The following is a 22347-nucleotide window of genomic DNA, read 5'->3' on the forward strand; positions in this document are numbered from 1 at the left end:
GTGGTGGCAGGGTGAGCAGGAAGGAAAACCAGGAATTACTCAGATCTCAAGGTCACCTTTTTCCCTTTGGATCAAGAACAAGACACTGGCATCTTCTGGAGCAACCTACCTCCACTCCTTTCCAGAGCCCAAAGGCTTCCATTGTGGATGCCATCAGCATCAACACCAACCCTGATATTTCTAACCATTTCCAGAGAGCTGCTTATTTCTCCCCTTGAGTCATGAACACCCTATATCCATGATCCACGATCCAAAAGCAATTGGTCACACCTCAGCAAGGACCTGGTCAACATGACCCTTCTTTTCTGTGTGGCTCAGTGTGCAGCCTTATCCTTTGGAGCAAACCTTTAAGATTAGTTTTCCACTCCACACAGGAGCTCAGGGCCTGCACTAGTCTCAAGGTAAGGACCTACAGCCAATCCTTCATTATCCCATCCCTCTTTCATTACCTCTCAGTGAGCTTGGAACCAAAAGACTCTACTAGCTACCACATCTGTGAGATTGAACAACCATAACCGAGGGTGAGGGAGAGATGGACTGTCCTTTCAACCTGTTGCACAACTAGGACCTGCAAACTCAAGCATCAATAATGTCACTTCCATAAATGTGTTCAGAGCCTGGTTTAGGGTCATGTACACGGTAGCCAATGAAGAGACTTTTGATCTTTAACCTGCAAAGCTTCCTGTGCATCACATCTGAAGCCAGCTTGGTACCAGAGATAGCGTCAGTGGGGAGCGGGGATCTTCAATCCAACCATTACCACAGCTTTTTTGTTTCACAGTTAAATAACCAGCACTTCCAAAAAAAAAACACAGCTTCAAAATCTGCCGTTATTTACAATGCAATTCTTTTTGGGTGAGATGGATAGGGGAGGTAGGGTAGGGGTGGGGTCGACCTGACAACAGTTCGGACAGTTTTGGCTAATTATTACCAATTGTGGCCCAAAATAAGGACTCAAAATCAGGATTCTTCTTCAAAAAATTTTCAAACAAAAAACACATCATTGCAATTTCATAACTTAAGTGCACCAAGTGCATAATTAAATAGTAAAAGCTGTAGAATTAAAGTCACCTTTGTAAAATCATAACTATTAGATTGTGCTGACAAAGTTCCATTTTGTAGCATCTGGACCTGGGTCTCATCTTGAGCTTAATGCACCTTTTTCTTGGTCATTGTCTCTTTCTCCCCAGTTGCTCCTCCGCCCCCAGTTGAGAACTTTGAACCCATCTCGCACCCCCCTCCATCACCAGTGTCACAGTTTGCAAAATGGTCCCTTTTCCGGTGTGCTTGGAGGAGGGGGTGCAGGAGGCTGAAGAGGTGATGAGGAGGAGGGGGGAAATGATAGACGCCAAGCAAAGAGGGTCTGGAGTGAAGTCTTCTGTGTGAGTTTCTGGGGTTTTGCAGGAACAAGCTGCACCTACCCAGTCCGATTCAACAAGTAATAGGATTGCCACGAGACATTCCGAGCAGGGAGATGGAGAGAAAGGGGGAGATTCCACTATCTGATGAATTGCAGGCTTGCCTTGACAAAATGCCGGGGATCGATGCCTAGGTGCATCACGGTAGAGTCTAAACCAATCAAACGCTCCCGCCACCACCCCCCTACCCCCCATTGGCTGGTGTTGCAAGTGGTAGGGGAGTTAGGTGAGTATCTCAGCCTTCATTGTTGAGCACCAAGCTTTGTCCATTGCCCCTCGTGGTCTTGGGGAGAGTTGTGAACGGTGTCAGTCTGAATGAGCGTACATGGCCACCCTTCCCTTTCCAATGTGGCCAACTTCAGGAGGTGAAGTAGGAGTTTTGCATGGAGTACAGACGATCGATGGGGTTTCCTATCCTAGCTTGCATGGAGTTTGCCTCGGTGGTTGCCAGGAGACAGTCACCTAAACTGTTGAGTGAGGTGTCACTATCCATGTCATGGAAAAGGGTTTCGCTGCCTGCAGAGGGAACAAGACAGAAAACTCATTAGTTCAACAGATGCTGGGGTCAAGTACAATACACAAACATGCTGGAGAAACTCAGCAGGTCATGCAGCATCCTTAGGAAGTAAAGAGTAACCAACATTTCAGCCCTGGACTCTTCATCAGGTATAATACAAAACAGACAGTCACCTGTGGGTGACTGGTGGGTTAGTCAGTGAGAACAAGGGGAACCCTGTCCTTGTTACACCTTGGTGTGGGGAAGGGCCAGGGCAGATGTGCAGGAAAAAGAGGAGCTGCAGGTAAGGGCTGAGTTGATGGCAGTAGAAGAGAAGCACGTTTGTTGAAGAAAGAGGATATCTCAGATGTTCTTGAATGGAAGACCTCATCTTGGGAGCTTTTTATTCAGGCGCCTGCATGTTTTTGCTTCTACCTTGATGAAGGGCCCAGGCCTGAAACATTGCTTACCCTTTACTTCCGATGTATGCTCCATGATCTGCTGAGTTTCTCCAGAACATTTGTGTATTCCCTAAAACTCATCAGTTGAATCATCAATAACCTGCAGACTGAGACAGGTCAGCAGATCTGGATGGCCTGCCATGAGATGAGGACTATTGATGGCCTCAATCCATCTCCACTTCTGTCCAGAGCATGCATAAACCCAGGAACCATGCATTCCCTAGCTGGTATTCTAAAGTGGGAGAGACAACGGTAGAGTGTACCCAGTAATGGACTTCCAGCAGTACTGAGATGCAGAGCAGATGACTGATGTTGATTGAGAGATAACCATTTGTCAGGGTCCAGGGTAGTGTGATGGGTCGAAAGGCCTTTGGATCTGATGGAACAAATGGCCTGTGGAGAGTGGACAGCCTCTTAAGGGGATAGGCTGAATGACCTTTGGGGTGTAATGGACTGAATGGCCTCCTGTAGACTTGATTCTATATCCTACTGCATTTTCTAGAGGATGGCCCCTGTGCTTGTTCATAATTCTTTGAGGGATATTTGTAGTGGGGGGGGGGGAGAGAGACCAAAATTTATTGACGGACCACAGATATATTTCGAAGCTGGGATGGTGCGTGAGTTGGAGGGGAGCCTGTGGGTGGTGGTGCCCTCCTTCGTGCAGAGGCTGCAGGTTTGGGAGGTCATGGTCCATGTCAGGGAGGCCAGATGGAGCAAAGAATCAGATCACCTAACTCTTTTCCATTGCTCCTTTGTGGTCACCATGCTAGGATATTTTTATGAATGGGTAACACTTCATGGAATACAAAGCAATCACCATAAGGGTGCATATGATCTCCTGGCATCTGAGGAGGTGTGAGGCCTTGCCGGAAATGATCAGTGTTGTATCCATTCTGTTCAATAGCCAGGAGCTGCTGTGGAGGCAGAGTTGTGTAAGGGTTCATCATCGTCTCCATTCCGGGATTAGAGGAGGTGTTCGCTGGGACTGTAGGAGAAAGAAGAATGCAACAAAGGTGACTGCTGTGCCTTGGAAAGAGCTCTCCAAACAGTTCAAGTCTGTGAGCATTTCCTCCAATACCCATTTTCCCCAAGGATTTATTTCTAGCTAAATATGCTGTCTGTTAACACCACCACAGAGGATGATGTATCCTGGGTAGGATGCTGAGATGGAGAGGGGGGATTGGGAGGGGGTGGGAGATTAAAAGGCTGGAGTGACTCAGCAGATCAAACAGTATCTACATAGACATGGACAGTAAATGTTTTGGGTTGGAGCCTATTCTCAGGGATGTGGATGTTGTCAGAGGTTGTTATGGGGATGGGTGTTGGAAGAGTGGTGGGGGGATGACTGCTGATGGAAATGGGCAGGTGGAGATGGGTGGGGCAGAGGGGAAGGTGCTGATGGAAGGGTATGGGTACAGATGGAAGGTAATGGTTGCTGATGGAGATGGGTAGATGGACAGGATGGGTGCTGATGGAAGGGGATGGGTGTAAATGGAGATGGGTGGGGAATGGGTGCTGAAGGACAGATGGGGATAGGATGGCAGCTGAAGGACAGCTGGGATAATAGAATGGGTACTGAAGGACAAGTGGTGGGATAGAATGGGTGCTGAAGGACAAATGGGGGTATAGAATGGGTGCTGAAGTACAGGTGGGGGGGATAGAATGGGTGCTAAAGAACAGATGGGGAATAGAATGGGTGCTGAAGGGCAGGTGGGGGATAGAATGGGTGCTGAAGGACAGATGGGAGGATAGAATGGGTGCTGAAGAATGGGTAGGGGAGACATGGATGCTGATGGATGGGTGAAGGGGAGGGGATAGGTGCAGTGAAAAGCTGATTGGGTGATCAGCAATGCAAAGGATTTTGATGACCATATTTCAACGGTTCCAGAGAGTCCCATCAGCAATCGCCACCCACTCACATCTCCTACCATCCCAACTCCATCCCAACTCTCCAGCTATTACTAAAGATATGCCTCTGCTGGGAGTGCACACACCCACGGCAACAGTGGGACAGATCTGTCAGATGGGTCTGAGGCCTTGAGTATGACTACCTTTGCATGGGTCAAAGCTGTAGGACTGAGCTGAAAGGGTAGTGAGGTGGTATTCACACTAAGCCCTCCCGGTCCTCACCTGTGTTCAGTCGCTGGGTGTTCTGCTGGTCCTGCTGTTGTTGCTGCTGCCTCCGGGCCAACTTCTTCATCTGATGGGCGCAGGAGAAAGGGGAAGTGGAAATTACTCATCACAGTGATCAATTAACTCACTCAGCACCACACACAGGGTGGGATCACTCCACGCCCCACACAGAGTGAGCTCACTCCACGCCCCACACAGGCTGGGCTCACTCCACGCCCCACACAGAGTGAGCTCACTCCACGCCCCACACAGGCTGGGCTCACTCCACGCCCCACACAGAGTGAGCTCACTCCACGCCCCACACAGGCTGGGCTCACTCCACGCCCCACACAGAGTGAGCTCACTCCACGCCCCACACAGGCTGGGCTCACTCCACGCCCCACACAGAGTGAGCTCACTCCACGCCCCACACAGGCTGGGCTCACTCCACGCCCCACACAGAGTGAGCTCACTCCACGCCCCACACAGGCTGGGCTCACTCCTCGCCCCACACAGAGTGAGCTCACTCCACGCCCCACACAGGCTGGGCTCACTCCACGCCCCACACAGAGTGAGCTCACTCCACGCCCCACACAGGCTGGGCTCACTCCACGCCCCACACAGAGTGAGCTCACTCCACGCCCCACACAGGCTGGGCTCACTCCACGCCCCACACAGAGTGAGCTCACTCCACGCCCCACACAGGCTGGGCTCACTCCACGCCCCACACAGAGTGAGCTCACTCCACGCCCCACACAGGCTGGGCTCACTCCACGCCCCACACAGAGTGAGCTCACTCCACGCCCCACACAGGCTGGGCTCACTCCACACCCCACACAGGCTGGGCTCACTCCACACCCAACACCATATACCGAACCAAGTGTATATCAGGATTCTGAAGGAAATGAGAGAAGAAATTGGTGATACTCTGGTGAAAATATTTGTATCTACATTAACCACTTGTGAGGCACCAGAGAATTGGAAGATAGCTAATGTTGTGCCTATATTTAATAGGAGCTGCCAGGACCAGCCAGGGAGCTACAGGTTGATGAACCTACATCGATGGTGGGAAAGTTACTGAAGGGAATTCTAAGAGACAGGATCCATCTGCATTGTCAAGGCTGGGCCTGATTTGAAATAGCATGGCTTCATGTGTGGGAGTTTATGTCTCACAAATTTAATTGAGGTTTCTGAAGAAGGGACCACGAGTATTGCAGAAGACGATGGACATTGTGTACATGGACTTTAGCAAGGGCTTTTTAAGGTCCTGCAAGGCCAGTTTGTTGTGTGCTGCGTTTAGACTCCTGAATGAATGGAACATTGGTAAAATAATAGTGGCAAACAAGAGAGACTGCAGATGCGGGAAAACTGGAGCAACAATGGAGGAACTCAGCAGGTCAGGCAGCATCTGTGGAAGGCAATAGGCAGTCAATGTTTCAGCCCAAAATGTCAACTGTCTATTGCCTTCCATGGGTGTTGCCTGACCCACTAAGTTCCTGCAGTGTTTTGCATCAATCATTCCTTTGCCCACTTTTTCAGTTATTCTTAGGTAAACTCACTCATTGCCCACTATATCACCTATTTTGGTGTCATCTGTAAACTTACCATCCACAACACCTACACTGTCATCCAAATCGTTAATACAGATGACAAACAACAGTGGGTAAATAATGTTGCTTTTGGTCCATTCTAACTGATCCTTCTCTGGAACTGTGTTTTATTTGCTATACTTGAGTATGATTGGCTGGATAGCATGCAAAATTAACCTTATCATTATGGCTTAGTATGCATGACAATAAATTTGAACTTGAACCTGGTAGACTAATCCAGAAGGTTAGATGGCTTGGGATCCAGGGTGAGCTGCTTAAATGGACACAGAATTGGCTTGGTGGTGGGAATCAGAGGCTGGGAGTTACCAGTTGTTACTCAGATAGGAGGCCTGTGAGCAGTGGTGTGTTGCAGGGATCGGTGCTGGGCCCACTGTTGTTTGTCATCTGTATTAACGATTTGGATGACAGTGTAAATGTTGTAGATGGTAAGTTTGCAGATGACACCAAAATAGGTGGTATAGTGGGCAATGAGTGAGTTTACCTAAGAATAACTGAAAAAGTGGGCAAAGGAATGGTTGATGGAAAATTTTGGGACGTTAATTTTGGTTGGTACGGTTAGTATCATGGTTAAGCACAAGGTTATCACAGTGCCAGCAACCCGTGCCCAAATCCGGTGCTGTCTGGTAGGAGTTTGTACATTCTCCCCTAGTCTGCCTGGATTTTCTCCAGGTACCTTGGTTTCCTCCCACCCTTCAAAAATGTATGGGGTTGTAGGTTAATTGGTGTATTTGAAAGGCAGGAAGAGCCTGTTACCATGTGTGCTGTATGTCTAAACCAAGCTAGAATTTACACAGTAAATGGCAGGGCTCAGAAAGTGTTGTAGATAAAGGATATTTGGTGGGGTATGAGTATATAGTTCCCTGAAAGTGGTGACACAGGTGTACAGTGTGGTGAAGGAAGCGTATGGCACAGTTACCTTCATCAGTCAGGGCACTGAGTACAGAAGTGAAAATGCAATGTAACAACTGTACAAGGTGTTGATGAGTCTGCACCTGAAGTATTTTATACAGTTCTGGTCACCTCACTATTGGAAGAATGTGATTAAGCTGGAGGCGGGAGAGAATGCAGATGAGACTCACGAGGATGTTGCCGGGACTGGAGGACCAGGAGTTATAGAGAGCAGCTGGATATGCTGGGACTGTTTTCTCAGGAGCCTAGGAATTACCTTATCGGTTTATAAAATAATGAGGGATATAGATAGGGTCAATAGACTTTTACTGAGCATGGTGGGGGGGGGAGGGGGGTGAGGGGTTTAAAACGAGAGGGCATAGATTTATAGTGAGATTTAAAGGGGACCTGAAGGTCAGCTTTTTCACATGGGGATAGTGGGGATATGGATCGAGCTGCCAGAGGAAATGGTAGAGGTGGACACAACTGCAATATTGAAAAGTCATTTGGACAAGTATGTGCACAGCAAAGGTTTAAAGGGATTATCTTAGATAGGCATTTTGTTGAATTTGGACCAAAGAACCTGTTTCCATGTTGTCTCACTCTATGAATCAATTAATCTTAAGCGTGATTCCTGAATAAAAAGGTGGTGGGAGTGGGAAGGAGGAGTGGAGGAGAAGAAGGAGGAAAGGGAGGGGAGAGAAACACAGGCTTACAGCTAAGAGGTCAGAGGTGGATACAGGTGGGAGGGTAGAAGCTAAAGAAGCTGAGAGAAGGCAGAGGGCTATGAAGGGTAGCTTTCTGATAGAAGCAAGGGAAGGGGGTAGCTGGATGAAAGGAGACAAAGGGGTAAGGAGAGAGAAAGACCAGCAGAGGAAGTTAACAGAAATTGGAGAAGTTGACGTTAATGCTGTCTGTTTGGAGACTGGCTAGACAGAATAAAAGGTGCTGTTCCTTCAATTTGCGGATAGCTTTGATTTGGCAGCATACGAAGCCCTGGACAGACATGTCAGTGTGGAAATGTTGTGTGGAATTAAAATGGCTGGCCACAGCAAATTGCCCTTGTGTGGGGGCAACCAATAAATACTTTGAAGGAGCTGAAGGGAATCTAGGGGAAATGAAATGGGTTGCGTGGTAGCTGGCCAGTTTGAACTTGATGGGCAGAATGGCCTTTTTTCCTAGCTGTATAACTCTATGACTCTACATCAGGCCACTATGCATTGGAAATGAACAAGGCATCTGATCTGAGTTTGTGGGTGGCCTCAGTTTGGTAAAAAAGAGGCGATGAACAGACATGTCAGTGTGGCAATGGTGTGTGGTTGGCCACTGGGAGACCCTTGCTGTTGGAGAAGGGTGTATGGAAATTCAGAAGGGGCACTGGCTTCTTATGGTCTTCACTCTGCAGACGTTTCTACATAGTGCACTATATGTGCCCTGTGGAGGTGAGAGCTGCACACCTGAAACAGGCCACCAGCTAACCACACCTGGGTGGTGTCATTCCAGACAACTCTGCCCTGGAGCACAGGGCAGTGCAGCAGGCACCACCAACATCCTGCCCTCTGCCAGGAATGCTGACCCTGGTCGGACACATGCCTAATTGGCCAAGTTATCACCTTGCACCCCAGCTCCAAAAGGCTTAAGGTGAGGAGGAGAGGTTTAATAAGAATGGCAGCATTGTGGTTAGCTCAACAGTATGACAATGTCAGCGACCCAGATTCGAATCTGATGCTTTCTGTAAGTTCTTCCCATGCTGCGTGGATTTCCTTCGGGTGCTCCAGTTTCCTCCCATCTTTCTAAAGCATACAGGGGTTGTAGAGGGTTGTGAGTTCATTGATGTATTTGGGGGCATGGGCTCATGCATTGGTAGGGCCTGTTACTGATCTGCAAGTCTAAATTAAAACAAAAAAATTAGAACCTGAGGGGTAACTATTTTACTCAGAGGGTGGTGTGTGAATGGAATGAGCTGACAGAGGAGGTGGTTAAGACATCATTCCCTCAAAAAGGTAATTGCGCCTTGGTGTCCATGCAGAACCTATTTTGACTGTTCCCGCCTTCCTAGGTCAATACCCTTTCATGCAATGACACTTCAGAGTCCTCTTTCGATCCTTCTGACTCTGTTGTGTGCTCCCATCCATGTCAGAGAAAATGTCCCACATACCTTCATGTTAATGTTTGGATGGATACATGGATGGATGAGCTTTGTGGGATTTGGGTCAAATGAAGGCAAGTGGGACTGGTCTGTGTGGGACATTTTGGTTGGCATGGGCAAGTTGGGTTGAAGGCCTGTTCCCACATTGTGGGACTTGATGACTCTGTACTACTAAACAGAGCGTCAAAAGATAATGCAAATCCCTCCCCTGTGATTTCCTTCCCATGTCACGGGCGTCCGACGAAGTTAACGCCGAGCTTCATGACACATCTTACCTTAGCCCGCTGATTCTGGAACCACACCTGCACCACTCTGACACTCAGGCCGGTCTCTGCCGCCAGCGTCTCCCTGACCTGGGAAGAAAAGCAGGAGCCGGTTACAGAACTGCAGGATGGGGAATCAGAGCAGCTCATCATTCCCTCATGCAGGACCTATTATGGCTGATTCTGACTTCCTAGGTCAATACCCTTGCATGCGATGGCACTTTAAAGTGTCCTTTTGGACCTTCTATCTGTGTTGTGTGCTCCCATCCCTGACAGAGTTAATGTCCTACAAACCTTCATGTGCAAACAAATATCCTAATTTCCCTACTAATCCTTTGTCTGATGAATCCTTTATCTCTCATTACTGCTGTACCAAACTGCTCCCCCACACCGCCCCCAATCCCCTCCTTTCTTTCTCTAGGATTTTTGTAATTTTGTAAATTCTCCTCATCTCTTTTTTCTGCTGTAGAGAAAGAAACCTCAGCCTGTTCAATCTCCCCTCTCTGCTCCTTCCCCAGCCTCAACACCCTCCCTGGAGATTGTCACAGTCTTTCCAATGAGTCATTGCCTCGCAGCTGCAGAGATCCAGATTCGATTCACACACACACACACACACACACACACACACACACACACACACACACACACACACACACACACACACACACACACACACACACACACACACACACACACACACACACACACACACACACACACACATCCTTCCAGAGGATACTGTTTCCTCCCATGTCTTTAAGGCCCATGTGGGTTATTATTTTAAATTTGGACATGCAGCACAGTAACAGGCCCTTCCAGCCCATGAACATGTGCCATCCAAATACACCCATGTGACCAAATAGCCTTCTGATTCCCGTAGGCTTTGATCATGAGGTGATGTTGCAGCTCTATAAAACTCTGGTAAGTTCACTCTTGCAATATTATGTCCAATTCTGGTCATTACAGGAAGAATGTGGAAGCTATGGAGAGGTTGCAGAGGAGATTTACCAGAATTATGCCTGGATTGGAGAACATATGAGGCAAGGTTAACTTTTCTCTTTGGAGTGAAGGATGAGAGGTGACTTAATAGAGGTCCACACAATTATGAGAGGCATAGATAAGGTAGACAAGCAGAACCTTTTTTCCTCTGGGGTGAGATGAGCAAACACCAAAGATATTTGTATAAGGTGAGAGGAGGAAAGATTAGAGGAGGCATCAGATGTAAGAGAATAATATGTGCCTAAAATGCCTTGACAGGGATGGTGGTGGAGGCTGGTACAATAGGGACATTCAAAAGACTCTTAGACAGGCACATGGACGTAAGAAAAATGGAGGGTTATGGGTGTGAGGTTGGGAAAGTTTAATGTGTTGAGCAGGTTTATATAGGTTGGCACAACATCGAGGATCGAAGGGCATGCAACATGCTCTAATTTTCTGAAATTCTGAAACCAAGGAACCTAGAGTTTCCTACGTGTACAAAATCCTAACAGACATCAGGGGATTCAAACCTGGGTTGCTGGCTCCATAATAACATTGTGCTAACCATGACGCTCTGTAAATTGCCCTGAGTATGTGGGTAATGGGTAAAATCTGAGGAAAGTTGATGGGAATGTGGGACAAATTGGTGCAGATGGGTCACTGGTCGCTGCACAGACTCAGTAGGCTGAAGGGCTGCTTTCTGTGCCATGTGACCCTATGTACAGAGGGCTCCAACTTCCGTTTAACTAGTGATTCATGTGGTTTTCTATGACCTTGTCATTTCTGTGTTCTCATCATCGGAGTGATGAGAGAATGAGAACATAGGCAAAACAACAGAGCAGTTGTGGATTGCAGAGTGGGGTGGGGGGGGTGCTAGCCCGGAAAGTCAGGTTGAGAGTGACCTCCAGTCCCATTCAGGGATAGAAATGGGAATAAAAGAGGACACACCCAGCCTGACCTCCCAGGCTATCCTACAGGTATCATGACCTGCTGAGAATTTTCAGCACGAGTTGCTTTTCTTTTAGATTTCCAGCATCCGCAGGTTTTTTGATTTTCCACATATACATGGACAACATCAGCATCTTTGCAGGGAGAAGGTGAACAGATTCAAATGAGCAAGAAGCGTATGCTTTAACAATTTCCATAGTCTCTGAGTGATTTAGGATATCCCTGGCACAGATTGAACTGAATAAATACATGAGAGGCAAAAGCAGGAATCAGCCATGCACCCTGTCGAGCATGTTCCACCATTCAATAAGATTATGGCTGATCTGGGCGAGGATTCAGCTCCACATATCCCCCTGTTCCCCTTAACCCTTAATTCCTGTACCATTCAAACATATATCAATTATGTCTTAAATAGATTTAAAGAGGCTGCCTCCTCTGTTTCAATGGGCGGGGAATGCCCCAGATTGACTTTTCTCTGACAGGAGTTCCTTAGAACACGAACAGTCCAACACAGGAACAAACACTTTGGCCCATGTGTCTGTGCTGAATGTAATATCCAAATGGAACCAAACTCTGCTGCTTGCATCTAATGTGAAGAAATAAGTTTAATGAATATGCTTAATAAAGGGTTAAAGAATTGGGATGAGAATATAGATGTCGTGTAACATTGGTGAGAATATGACTGCCTTCTAACATGACCTTCCCTTTGCTGCAGTAAGATAGTAACTAACACCAAGGGCATTTTGTTTTTTGCCAGCTTGTCTGCAGACACCACAATGGAACATATTGTTGTAAAAACAAGAATCACCAGCTGCGTGAAATTCGTGTAAAACTTGTAGGGGTTCACTCAGTCCAAAGGTGTTTAAAAATGGGATGGATACTCTGAATACCTTGAGTGGGGCTCAGTGGAGAGAAGGAATTACTGAACATTTTCTTTGTACCCCTCACTCCTGCTAGCGTCATCAAGGCTGAATAAAGAAACTGTTGTACACTTAATTGGTTCTGCTGTGTTCTGCTGTTTGCTTTATTACAGCGCGGGTTGACTTTCACACATGTCTATTCAGAAACCTTTTAAACACTACTCGTATCTACTTTCATCACTAACCCTGGCAGCTCGTTCCAGGAACTGACCGTTCTGAGATTTCCTGCTTCTGGCTTATTCTACTTATTCACTGAAAAAGGGGTCAGGCCTCAAGTGTCGGTAATATACCTTTTTCTCATATAAATGCTGAAAAGACTAGCTGAGTTCCTCCAATATTTTAGTGTGTTTGTACTTCAATCACAGCATCTGCAGACATTTGTGCTTCAGTCATCCACCTTTCTCTGTGTAAAATATTTTCCCCACATATCTCCCTTAAACTCCCCCCTCCCATCCCCACTCACCTTACAACCATGTCCTCCAGTGAGTAACATTTTTACCTTAGGAAAAGATTCTGACTGCCCAGATGGCTCTTATGATTTTATCAAGCTTCCATTAGTTTCTTCTTCATCTCTGTTTCAAAACTACTCCTCTGAATCTCAAGGGTCTGATAAATATTACAAATGACAGAATATTATAGAGTAAGAGGGGTTAAATAAATCCCAGCAGACCTTTTCCACTCAACTCAAGGACATGGGCTAAGGATGAAAAGTGAAATATTTAAAGGGAACATGAGGGGGAGTTTCTTCACACAGAGAGTGATGAGTGTGTGGAACAAGCTGCCAGCTGAAGTGGTGAATGCAGGCTTTGTTTTGACATTCAAGAAAAAATTTGAATAGGTAGATGGATGGGAGGGCTATGGTCCGGGTTCAGGTTAATGGAACTAGGTAGAATAATTTTGCACAGACCAGATGGACCATAGGCCTGTCTCTGTGCTGTAGGGCCTGTTTCTGTTCTAGGGTTCTGCAATTGACAAGAAAAATTTAAACACACGACCTCAAAATGTGTAGAAAGGGGCAATGGACCCTATTGAGAATGAGGGTCTCTTCACCAGTCTGGAGACCACAGTGACAATCATTTGACAAGTGACAAGTGTGGCCACAGAAACCCCAGTTGCAATGTTTGTACCTCTGGTTGTGAACACAAATTGTCACTTTAAGGCTGAGCTGGTCTTCCCTGAACTGAATTGGTCCTCCATTCATCTTTGATTCAGTGCAGAAGAAGAGGATCAGCACCACACCATTATTACCACCCGCACAAGGTTATATTTGTGCACCCAGACACTGTGTGGGGTAAAATCACCTCTAAGAAGGTACTGTGAGAGGTTGGCTTCACTCTGAGGTCCATTTGCAGCAAGCCTACAGAATGAAAAGGTCCAGATATTTGAGGAACTGCTGGGGCAGAGGGCTCAAGGCAACACAACTGGAGCCAAAGTGCTTTGTGCAGAGGGAAGTGATTCATTTCAGGTTGGTGTAGGTTTAAATGGTCAATGCATCAATACAAACATTGACACAGTGACAGGTTAGGGCTAGGATACAGATATAAGTAAATTCAGCCAAGTATCACAAGAAAGAATACAATTAAAGCAAACAATCATACAGGAGGACCATTGATGTCAGCATCACATAATCAGAGTCTCATCTGCTTGAGGTATGAATATTGCCTGTATCAATTGTATGGTACAGCAGCTACAAAGCATCAGTCAATACAGAGGATCATCAAAATGGCTGAGAAGATCACTGGGGTCTCCCTTTCCTCTAATGACACATTCATTGGAAGTTTTGTTTAAATAGGCCTCAAAGAATTATTGAGGACCCTTTCCATTCACCACACAGTATCTTTAACCCACTACCATCAAGGCAGCACAGTTGGGATTGCAGTTAGCGCAAATTTGTGCCAAATTCTGGATTTGGGTTTGAATCTTGCGCTGTCTGTTAGGAGTTTGCACATTCTCCCCATGTCTGCATAAGTTTTTCTCTAGGGGCTCAGGCTTCTTCCAACAGAACAAAAAGAACCAGAGGTTAATTGGGTGTAAATTGGTGGCATAGACTCGTGGGCTAAAATGGCCAGTTACCATGCTTTATGTCTAATTTTTAAAAAAATAATTTAAATTTTAAACATTTAAATTTAAAGAGGAGGTACAGGAGCATCAAAATCAGGACAGCCAGGCAAGGAAAAAGCTTCTTCTCACAGGCTGTGGGATGGATGAACTGTATCCTGTAACCAAGTAAATCAACCCACAATATATTTATATAAAATTATACTTTTATGAATATATGTGATTATCATGTGCATTGTGTGTATAAGTATGTGCACCCTGATTTGGAGACACACTGTTTTGTCTGGTTGTAGACAATAATAAATTTGAACTAGAACAAAGTACTGATGGCTTTTGACCAGCTAACAATGATCAGCAGGTAGTCTGACCAATCGTCATAGCTGTTGGGCTCAGAGAATGGAAATTAGACTGGAGAATGGTGTTTCCACATGGATGTTTATAAATCAAGTCAATGAGTAAAATATTTGATAAATATGTTGAAGGTACTGTACCTCCATGTTATTACAAGTCACCATGCCCCTCCAACAAACACAGATACAAAATGATTGACTGTAAGCCATGCGTGTTGAAGAACCAGGTGGGGGAAAGAGTGAGATCAATCAGAAGAAACTGGAGTGGAAGTGAAGACAGGGTGACTGGGCAATATTTGTACCTAAAGCAGATGAGATGCTGATTATTGAACTGGGCAGCTGATGATGAACAATAGGACCCATACACTGAGGCCCCATACCATCCAGCAGTCAGTATCGCTGAGACACTACCTTAAAGGAAGAAGTTCAAGAGCATATAAACCATGACTGCCAGGTTGGCAAACATTTTCTTCTTGCAGACAGTGAGACTGTTGAATAATTCTAGAAACTATCTCGGATTATTCATACATTCGTACATATATTTGCTTTGGATCGCTATGTATTTATGGCATTTGTATTTAGTGTGTGTGTGTGTGTGTGTGTGTGTGTGTGTGTGTGTGTGTGTGTGTGTGTGTGTGTGTGTGTGTGTGTGTGTGTGTGTGTGTGTGTGTGTGCGCGTGTGTGTGCGCACGCACGCACTATAGTCCGGAGATAGGCTGTTTCATCGTGTTATATATGTATACATTCAATTAGATTACAATAAACTTGATCTTGATTGCCTACTTTCCAGGATCTGATAGGAGCCAAGGTTTTCACCAGACTGAACCTGTTAGATGTGCCTGTCCAGTTGGAGGTGGATATAGCTGAAATATTTGAGATGTTTTACCCAAAAATGCCATCTACCCTTGCACTAATGGCACATGCAATGGGTTACAACCAATCCAAACACATGCACCAAGGTCAGGACAAAGACACACCAACTTTCCAATGCACAACAAATACATTCACACACACAGTCTTGTACTTATTGGTATGCATGCACTCACAAACGCACACACACTTCGTGTGTGTGTGTGTGTGTGTGTGTGTGTGTGTGTGTGTGAGTGTGTGTGTGTGTGTGTGTGTGTGTGTTTAATTGCTTTAACTATGACGTATTAATTAACAACATTTAGTTTGTAACCATGTCCAAGACTCAGAATAGAACTACCTAAGTTTTGTTTAGCCAAATCTTGAGAGTAGAAGAGACACAAAGAAGACAGAAAGAAAATTATGACTAAAGGCACGGAAGAAACAATTTGACATTTGGGAATGAGATGTTGGAGAGATAGTTTAAGAGATATCTTGTGAAAATGTGAGACAGGATTAGAAGTGACATGTAAATCACTTAAATCCATCGAGAGATGTACCAGAGATTAACAAAAGGTTATGTGATCATCAATGCCTTCAAACAGTTGATTCAGTGGGAACAGGACTGAATTAATTCAAGGTGACACCCTGCTTCAGGGAAGAAATGGATTCAATGCCAACAACTCCCCTGAGAAGACCAAAGACTCGGAAAACCTCTCCATAAGTTAAATATTAATATGGTAGGAATCAAAAATGGGAAAGCAATGTGGTGCAGAGAACGGAGTGATGTGTACATGTGGCAAATGCATGTCTTTGAAGAATACTAGAAGAGACAAACATGTCTTCACTATGGCAATCCATTATATTTCTGGCACAACCCACACATACTGTATGTTATAGTGACTTATCCATCGGTAAAGATGACAGACATCAAAATAGATCCTCTCCACACTTATCTGTCCCAATATCAGACATATTTCCTCTTTAATATTGGCAAAAGTATTCTTCCCTTTCTGCAGAGTATTCAATTGCAACCACAATCTGCCTCCACACCCAGTATATCTTTTCAATCTAATATACATCTCCTGCCTTATTATCTCCTTTCCCTTAATGTACTTCAGATTTTCCTTGATCTTGCATGTCAATATCTTTGGGTGCACTCCCTTCACTTATATTTTAAAATATTTCCTTTTCAAATTCCATCATTACTTACTACAAAACTCCAGGTTTACTGTGAACTTAGCATTACAGATTTAGTAATAATCACCCACATCTTCCACACTCATTCCATCCCACAACCAACCGCAATTGGACAGTGAGCCCATATCCAAACTGCTGCACATGTCCAAATTTTGACTGCTCTGAGATGCCAGGTCAGTATGGGAGCTGTACTGAGAGAGAACCCAGGTCAGTATTGGAGCTGAACTGAGGGAGTACCAAGGTCACAAGTGGAACTGTACTGAGAGAGTACCAATATCACTATTGGGGAGGTACTGAGGGAGTACCAAGGTCACTGTTGGAGCTGTACAGAGGGAGTACCCAGTCACTAGTGGTAAGGTAATGACGGAGTACCCAGGTAACTATTGGGGCAGTATTGAGGGAGTACATCAGTCATTTTTGGGGAGGTACTAAGGGAGAACCCAGGTCACTATTGGGGTAGTACAGAGGGAGTACTCTGGTCATTATTGGGGTAGTACAAAGGGAGTACCCAGGTCATTATTGGAGCTGTACTGAGGGAGTATCCAGGTCACTACTGGAGCTGTACTGAAGGAGAACCCTGGTCACTATTGGGGTAGTACAGAGGGAGTACCCAGGTCACTATAGGAGCTGTACTGAGAGAGTGCCCAGGTCACTATTGGGGAGGTAGTGAGGGAGTACACAGGTTACTATTGGAGCTATACTGAGGGAGTACCCAGTCACTATTGAGGAGATACTGAGGGAGAACCCAGGTCACCATTGGTGTCGTACAGAGGGCGTACCCAGGTTACTATTGGGGTTGTACAGAAGGCGTACCCAGGTCATGATTGGAGCTGTACTGAGGGAATACTCAAGTCACTATTGGAGCTGTACTGAGGGAGTAACCAGTCACTATTTGGGAGGTACTGAAGGAGAACCCATGTCACAATTGGAGAAGTATTGGGGGAGTATCCAGGTCATATTGCAGAGGTACTGAGGGATTACACAGGTCTCTATTTTTTCTGTATTGGGGAAGTACCTAGGTCATATTGGGGAAGTACTGAAGGAGTACCTAGGTCACTATTGGAGCAGTATTGAGGGAGTACCCAGTCACTATTGGGGAGGTACTGAAGGAGAACCCAGGCCACTATTGGGGTAGTACAGAGGGAGTTACCCAGGTTACTATTGGGGCAGTATTGAGAGTGTACCCAGGTCACTATAGAGGAGGTACTGAGGGAGTACCCAGGTCACTATTGGAGCTGAATGAGAGAGTACCCATGTCAGTATTGTGGAGGTACTGAGAGTGTATCGAGGTCACTATTGGAGCTGTTCTGAGGGAGTACGCAGGTCACTATTGAGTAGATACTGAGGGAGTACCCAGGTCTCTATTGGAGCAGAACTGAGGGTGTACCCAGGTCACTATTGAGGGGGTACTGAGGGAGTACCCAGGTCACTATTGAGGAGGTACTGAGGGTATACCCAGGTCACTATTGGAGCTGTTCTGAGGGAGTACCCAGGTCATTATTGGGGAGGTACTGAGGAAGTACATAGGTCACTATTCGACCTGTACTGAGAAAGTACCCAGGTGACTAGTGGAGCTGTACTGCTGGAGTACCCAGGTCACTATTGTGGAGGTACTGAGGGAGAACTCAGGTCACTATTGGAGCTGTACTGAGGCAGCACCCAGTAACTATTGTGGAGGTACTGAGGGTGTACACCAGTCATTATTGGAGCTGTTCTGAGGGAATACTCAGGTCACTATTGGAGCTCTACTGAGGGAGTAACCAGTCACTATTGGGGAGGTACTGAAGGAGAACCCATGTCACTATCGGGGATGTATTGAGGGAGTACCCAGGTTAAATTGGGGAGGTAATGAGGGATTACACAGGTCACTATTGGTGCAGTATTGAGAAAGTACCTAGGTCATATTGGGGAAGAACTGAAGGAGTACCTAGGTCATTATTGGAGCTGTACTGAGAGAATGCCCAGGTCACTATTGGGGAGGTACTGAGGGAGTACCTAGGTTACTATTGGAGCTGTACTGAGGGAGTACCCAGCCATTATTGTGGAGGTACTGAAGGATAACCCAGGTCACTATTGGGGTACTACAGAGGGAGTGACCCAGGTTACTACTAGGGCAGTATTGAGGGTGTACCCAGCTCACGATTGAAGAGGTACTGAGGGAGTACCCAGGTCACTATTGGGGAGGTACTGAGGGAGTACCTAGGTCACTATTGGATCTGTACTGAGGTAGTACCAAGGTCACTATTGAGGAAGTACTGAGGGAGTACCCAGGTCACTATTGGACCTGTACTGAGGGAGTACACAGGTCACTATTGAGGAGGTACTGAGGGAGCACGCAGATCACTATTGGAGCTGTACTGAGGGAGCACCCAGTAACTATTGAGGAGGTACTGAGGGTGTACACAGGTCATTATTGGAGCTGTACTGAGGGAATACTCGGTCACTATTGGAGCTGTACTGAGGGAGTAACCAGTCACTATTGGGGAGGTAGTGAAGGAGAACCCAGGCCACTATTGGGGTAGTACAGAGGGAGTAACCCAGGTCACTATTGGAGCTGTACTGAGAGAGTACCCAGGTCACTATTGTGGAGGTACTAAGGGTGCACCCAGGTCACTATTGGTAAGGTAATGAGTGAGTATCCAGGTAACGATAGGGGCAATATTGAGGCAGTACCCAGATTATATTGGGGAGGTACTGAGGGAGTGCCTAGTCACTATTGGAGCTGTACTGAGGGAGTACCCAGGTTACTATTGACGGGGTACTGAGGGAGCACCCAGATCACTATTGGAGCTGTACTGAGGGAGCACCCAGTAACTATTGAGGAGGTACTGAGGGTGTACACAGGTCATTATTGGAACTGTTCTGAGGGAATACTCAGGTCACTATTGGAGCTCTACTGAGGGAGTAACCAGGTTATATTGGGGAGGTAATGAGGGATTACACAGGTCAATATTGGTGCAGTATTGAGAAAGTACCTAGGTCATATTGGGGAAGTATTGAAGGAGTACCTAGGTCACTATTGGAGCTGTACTGAGAGAATGCCCAGGTCACTATTGGGGAGGTACTGAGGGAGTACCTAGGTTACTATTGGAGCTGTACTGAGGGAGTACCCAGTCACATTGTGGAGGTACTGAAAGAGAACCCAGGTCACTATTGGGGTAGTACAGAGGGAGTACCCAGGTCACTATTGGAGCTGACTGAGAGAGTACTCAGGTCACTATTGTGGAGGTATTGTGAGTGTACCAAGGTCACGATTGGAGATGTTCTGAGGGAGTACCCAGGTCACTATTGAGTAGATACTGAGGGAGTACCCAGGTCACTATTGGAGCTGTACTGAGGGAGTACCCAGGTCACTATTGGAGCTGACTGAGACAGTACCTAGGTCACAATTGTGGAGGTACTGAGAGTGTACCCAGGTCACTATTAGAATGTTCTGAGTGAGTACCCAGGTCACTACTGGGGAGATACTGAGGGTGTACCTAGGTCAATATTGGACCTGTAGTTACGGTGTACCAAGGTCAATATTGAGGAGGTACTAAGGGAATACCCAGGTCACTATTGGAGCTGTACTGAGGGAGTACCCAGTCACTTTTGAGGAGGTACTGAGAGAGAACCCAGGGCACAATTGGGGGAGTACAGGTGGAATGCCCAGGTCATTATTGGAGCTGAACTGAGATAGTACCCAGGTCACTATTGGGGTGGTACTGAGGGAGAACCCAGGTCACTATTGGGGTAGTCGAGAGAGGGTACCCAGGTTACTATTGGAGTAGTACAGAAGGAGTACTCTGCTCATTATTGGAGCTGGACTGAGGGAGTACCCATTCACTATTGAGGAGGAACTGAGGGAGTACCTAGGTCACTATTGGACCTGTCTTTTTTCTTTGGCTTGGCTTCGCGGACGAAGATTTATGGAGGGGGTAAAAAAGTCCACGTCAGCTGCAGGCTCGTTTGTGGCTGACCAGTCCGATGCGGGACAGGCAGACACGATTGCAGCGGTTGCAAGGGAAAATTGGTTGGTTGGGGTTGGGTGTTGGGTTTTTCCTCCTTTGCCTTTTGTCAGTGAGGTGGGCTCTGCGGTCTTCTTCAAAGGAGGCTGCTGCCCGCCAAACTGTGAGGCGCCAAGATGCACGGTTTGAGGCGTTATCAGCCCACTGGCGGTGGTCAATGTGGCAGGCACCAAGAGATTTCTTTAGGCAGTCCTTGTACCTTTTCTTTGGTGCACCTCTGTCACGGTGGCCAGTGGAGAGCTCGCCATATAATACGATCTTGGGAAGGCGATGGTCCTCCATTCTGGAGACGTGACCCATCCAGCGCAGCTGGATCTTCAGCAGCGTGGACTCGATGCTGTCGACCTCTGCCATCTCGAGTACCTCGACGTTAGGGGTGTGAGCGCTCCAATGGATGTTGAGGATGGAGCGGAGACAACGCTGGTGGAAGCGTTCTAGGAGCCGTAGGTGGTGCCGGTAGAGGACCCATGATTCGGAGCCGAACAGGAGTGTGGGTATGACAACGGCTCTGTATACGCTTATCTTTGTGAGGTTTTTCAGTTGGTTGTTTTTCCAGACTCTTTTGTGTAGTCTTCCAAAGGCGCTATTTGCCTTGGCGAGTCTGTTGTCTATCTCATTGTCGATCCTTGCATCTGATGAAATGGTGCAGCCGAGATAGGTAAACTGGTTGACCGTTTTGAGTTTTGTGTGCCCGATGGAGATGTGGGGGGGCTGGTAGTCATGGTGGGGAGCTGGTTGATGGAGGACCTCAGTTTTCTTCAGGCTGACTTCCAGGCCAAACATTTTGGCAGTTTCCGCAAAGCAGGACGTCAAGCGCTGAAGAGCTGGCTCTGAATGGGCAACTAAAGCGGCATCATCTGCAAAGAGTAGTTCACGGACAAGTTTCTCTTGTGTCTTGGTGTGAGCTTGCAGGCGCCTCAGATTGAAGAGACTGCCATCCGTGCGGTACCGGATGTAAACAGCGTCTTCATTGTTGGGGTCTTTCATGGCTTGGTTCAGCATCATGCTGAAGAAGATTGAAAAGAGGGTTGGTGCGAGAACACAGCCTTGCTTCACGCCATTGTTAATGGAGAAGGGTTCAGAGAGCTCATTGCTGTATCTGACCCGACCTTGTTGGTTTTCGTGCAGTTGGACCTGTAGTGAGGTAGTAACTCACGTTACTATTGGAGCAGTACTGAGGGAGTACCCAGGTCACTATTGGAGCTGTAATGAATGAGTACCCATTCCATATTGTGGATGCACTGAGGTAGAACCCAGGTCACTATTGTGGTAGTACAGTGGAAGTACCCGGGTTATTATTGGGGCAGTACAGAAGGAGTATCCAGGTCACTATTGGACCTGTACTGAGGGAGTACCCAGGTCACTGTTTGGGTAGTACAGAGGGTTTACCCACGACAATATTTGCGTAGTACAGAGGGAATACGCAGGTCATTATTGGAACTGTACTGAGGGAATTTCCAGGTCATATTGGGGAGGTACTGAGGGAATACCTAAGTCACTATTGGGGAGGTACTGAAGGAGAACCCAGGGCACTATTTTCAGTAGTACAGAGGCAGAAACCAAGTTACAATTGGTGTAGTACAGAGGGAATAACCCACGTTACTATTGGGGCAGTATTGAGGGAGTACCCAGATTATATTGGG

General features: G+C 46.6%; 1 protein-coding gene across 1 annotated transcript in view; it reads right to left on the reverse strand.

Annotated features, from left to right (window-relative positions):
- Window positions 1–1011: 1011 nt before the first annotated feature.
- The window catches only part of LOC138765298 (LIM homeobox transcription factor 1-alpha-like), a 301003-nt gene continuing 279667 nt past the window's right edge, over window positions 1012–22347 (reverse strand). The window contains exons 5-8 of the mRNA XM_069942342.1: window positions 9410–9487; window positions 4506–4575; window positions 3193–3360; window positions 1012–1934 (exon numbers count right to left, since the gene is read on the reverse strand). Coding sequence (XP_069798443.1) covers window positions 1777–1934; window positions 3193–3360; window positions 4506–4575; window positions 9410–9487 — 474 coding nt within the window. The 3' untranslated portion in view covers window positions 1012–1776. The remainder of the gene's footprint in view (window positions 1935–3192; window positions 3361–4505; window positions 4576–9409; window positions 9488–22347) is intronic.

Source organism: Narcine bancroftii, chromosome 5 (genome assembly GCF_036971445.1).
Source record: "Narcine bancroftii isolate sNarBan1 chromosome 5, sNarBan1.hap1, whole genome shotgun sequence".
Taxonomy (NCBI): domain Eukaryota; kingdom Metazoa; phylum Chordata; class Chondrichthyes; order Torpediniformes; family Narcinidae; genus Narcine; species Narcine bancroftii.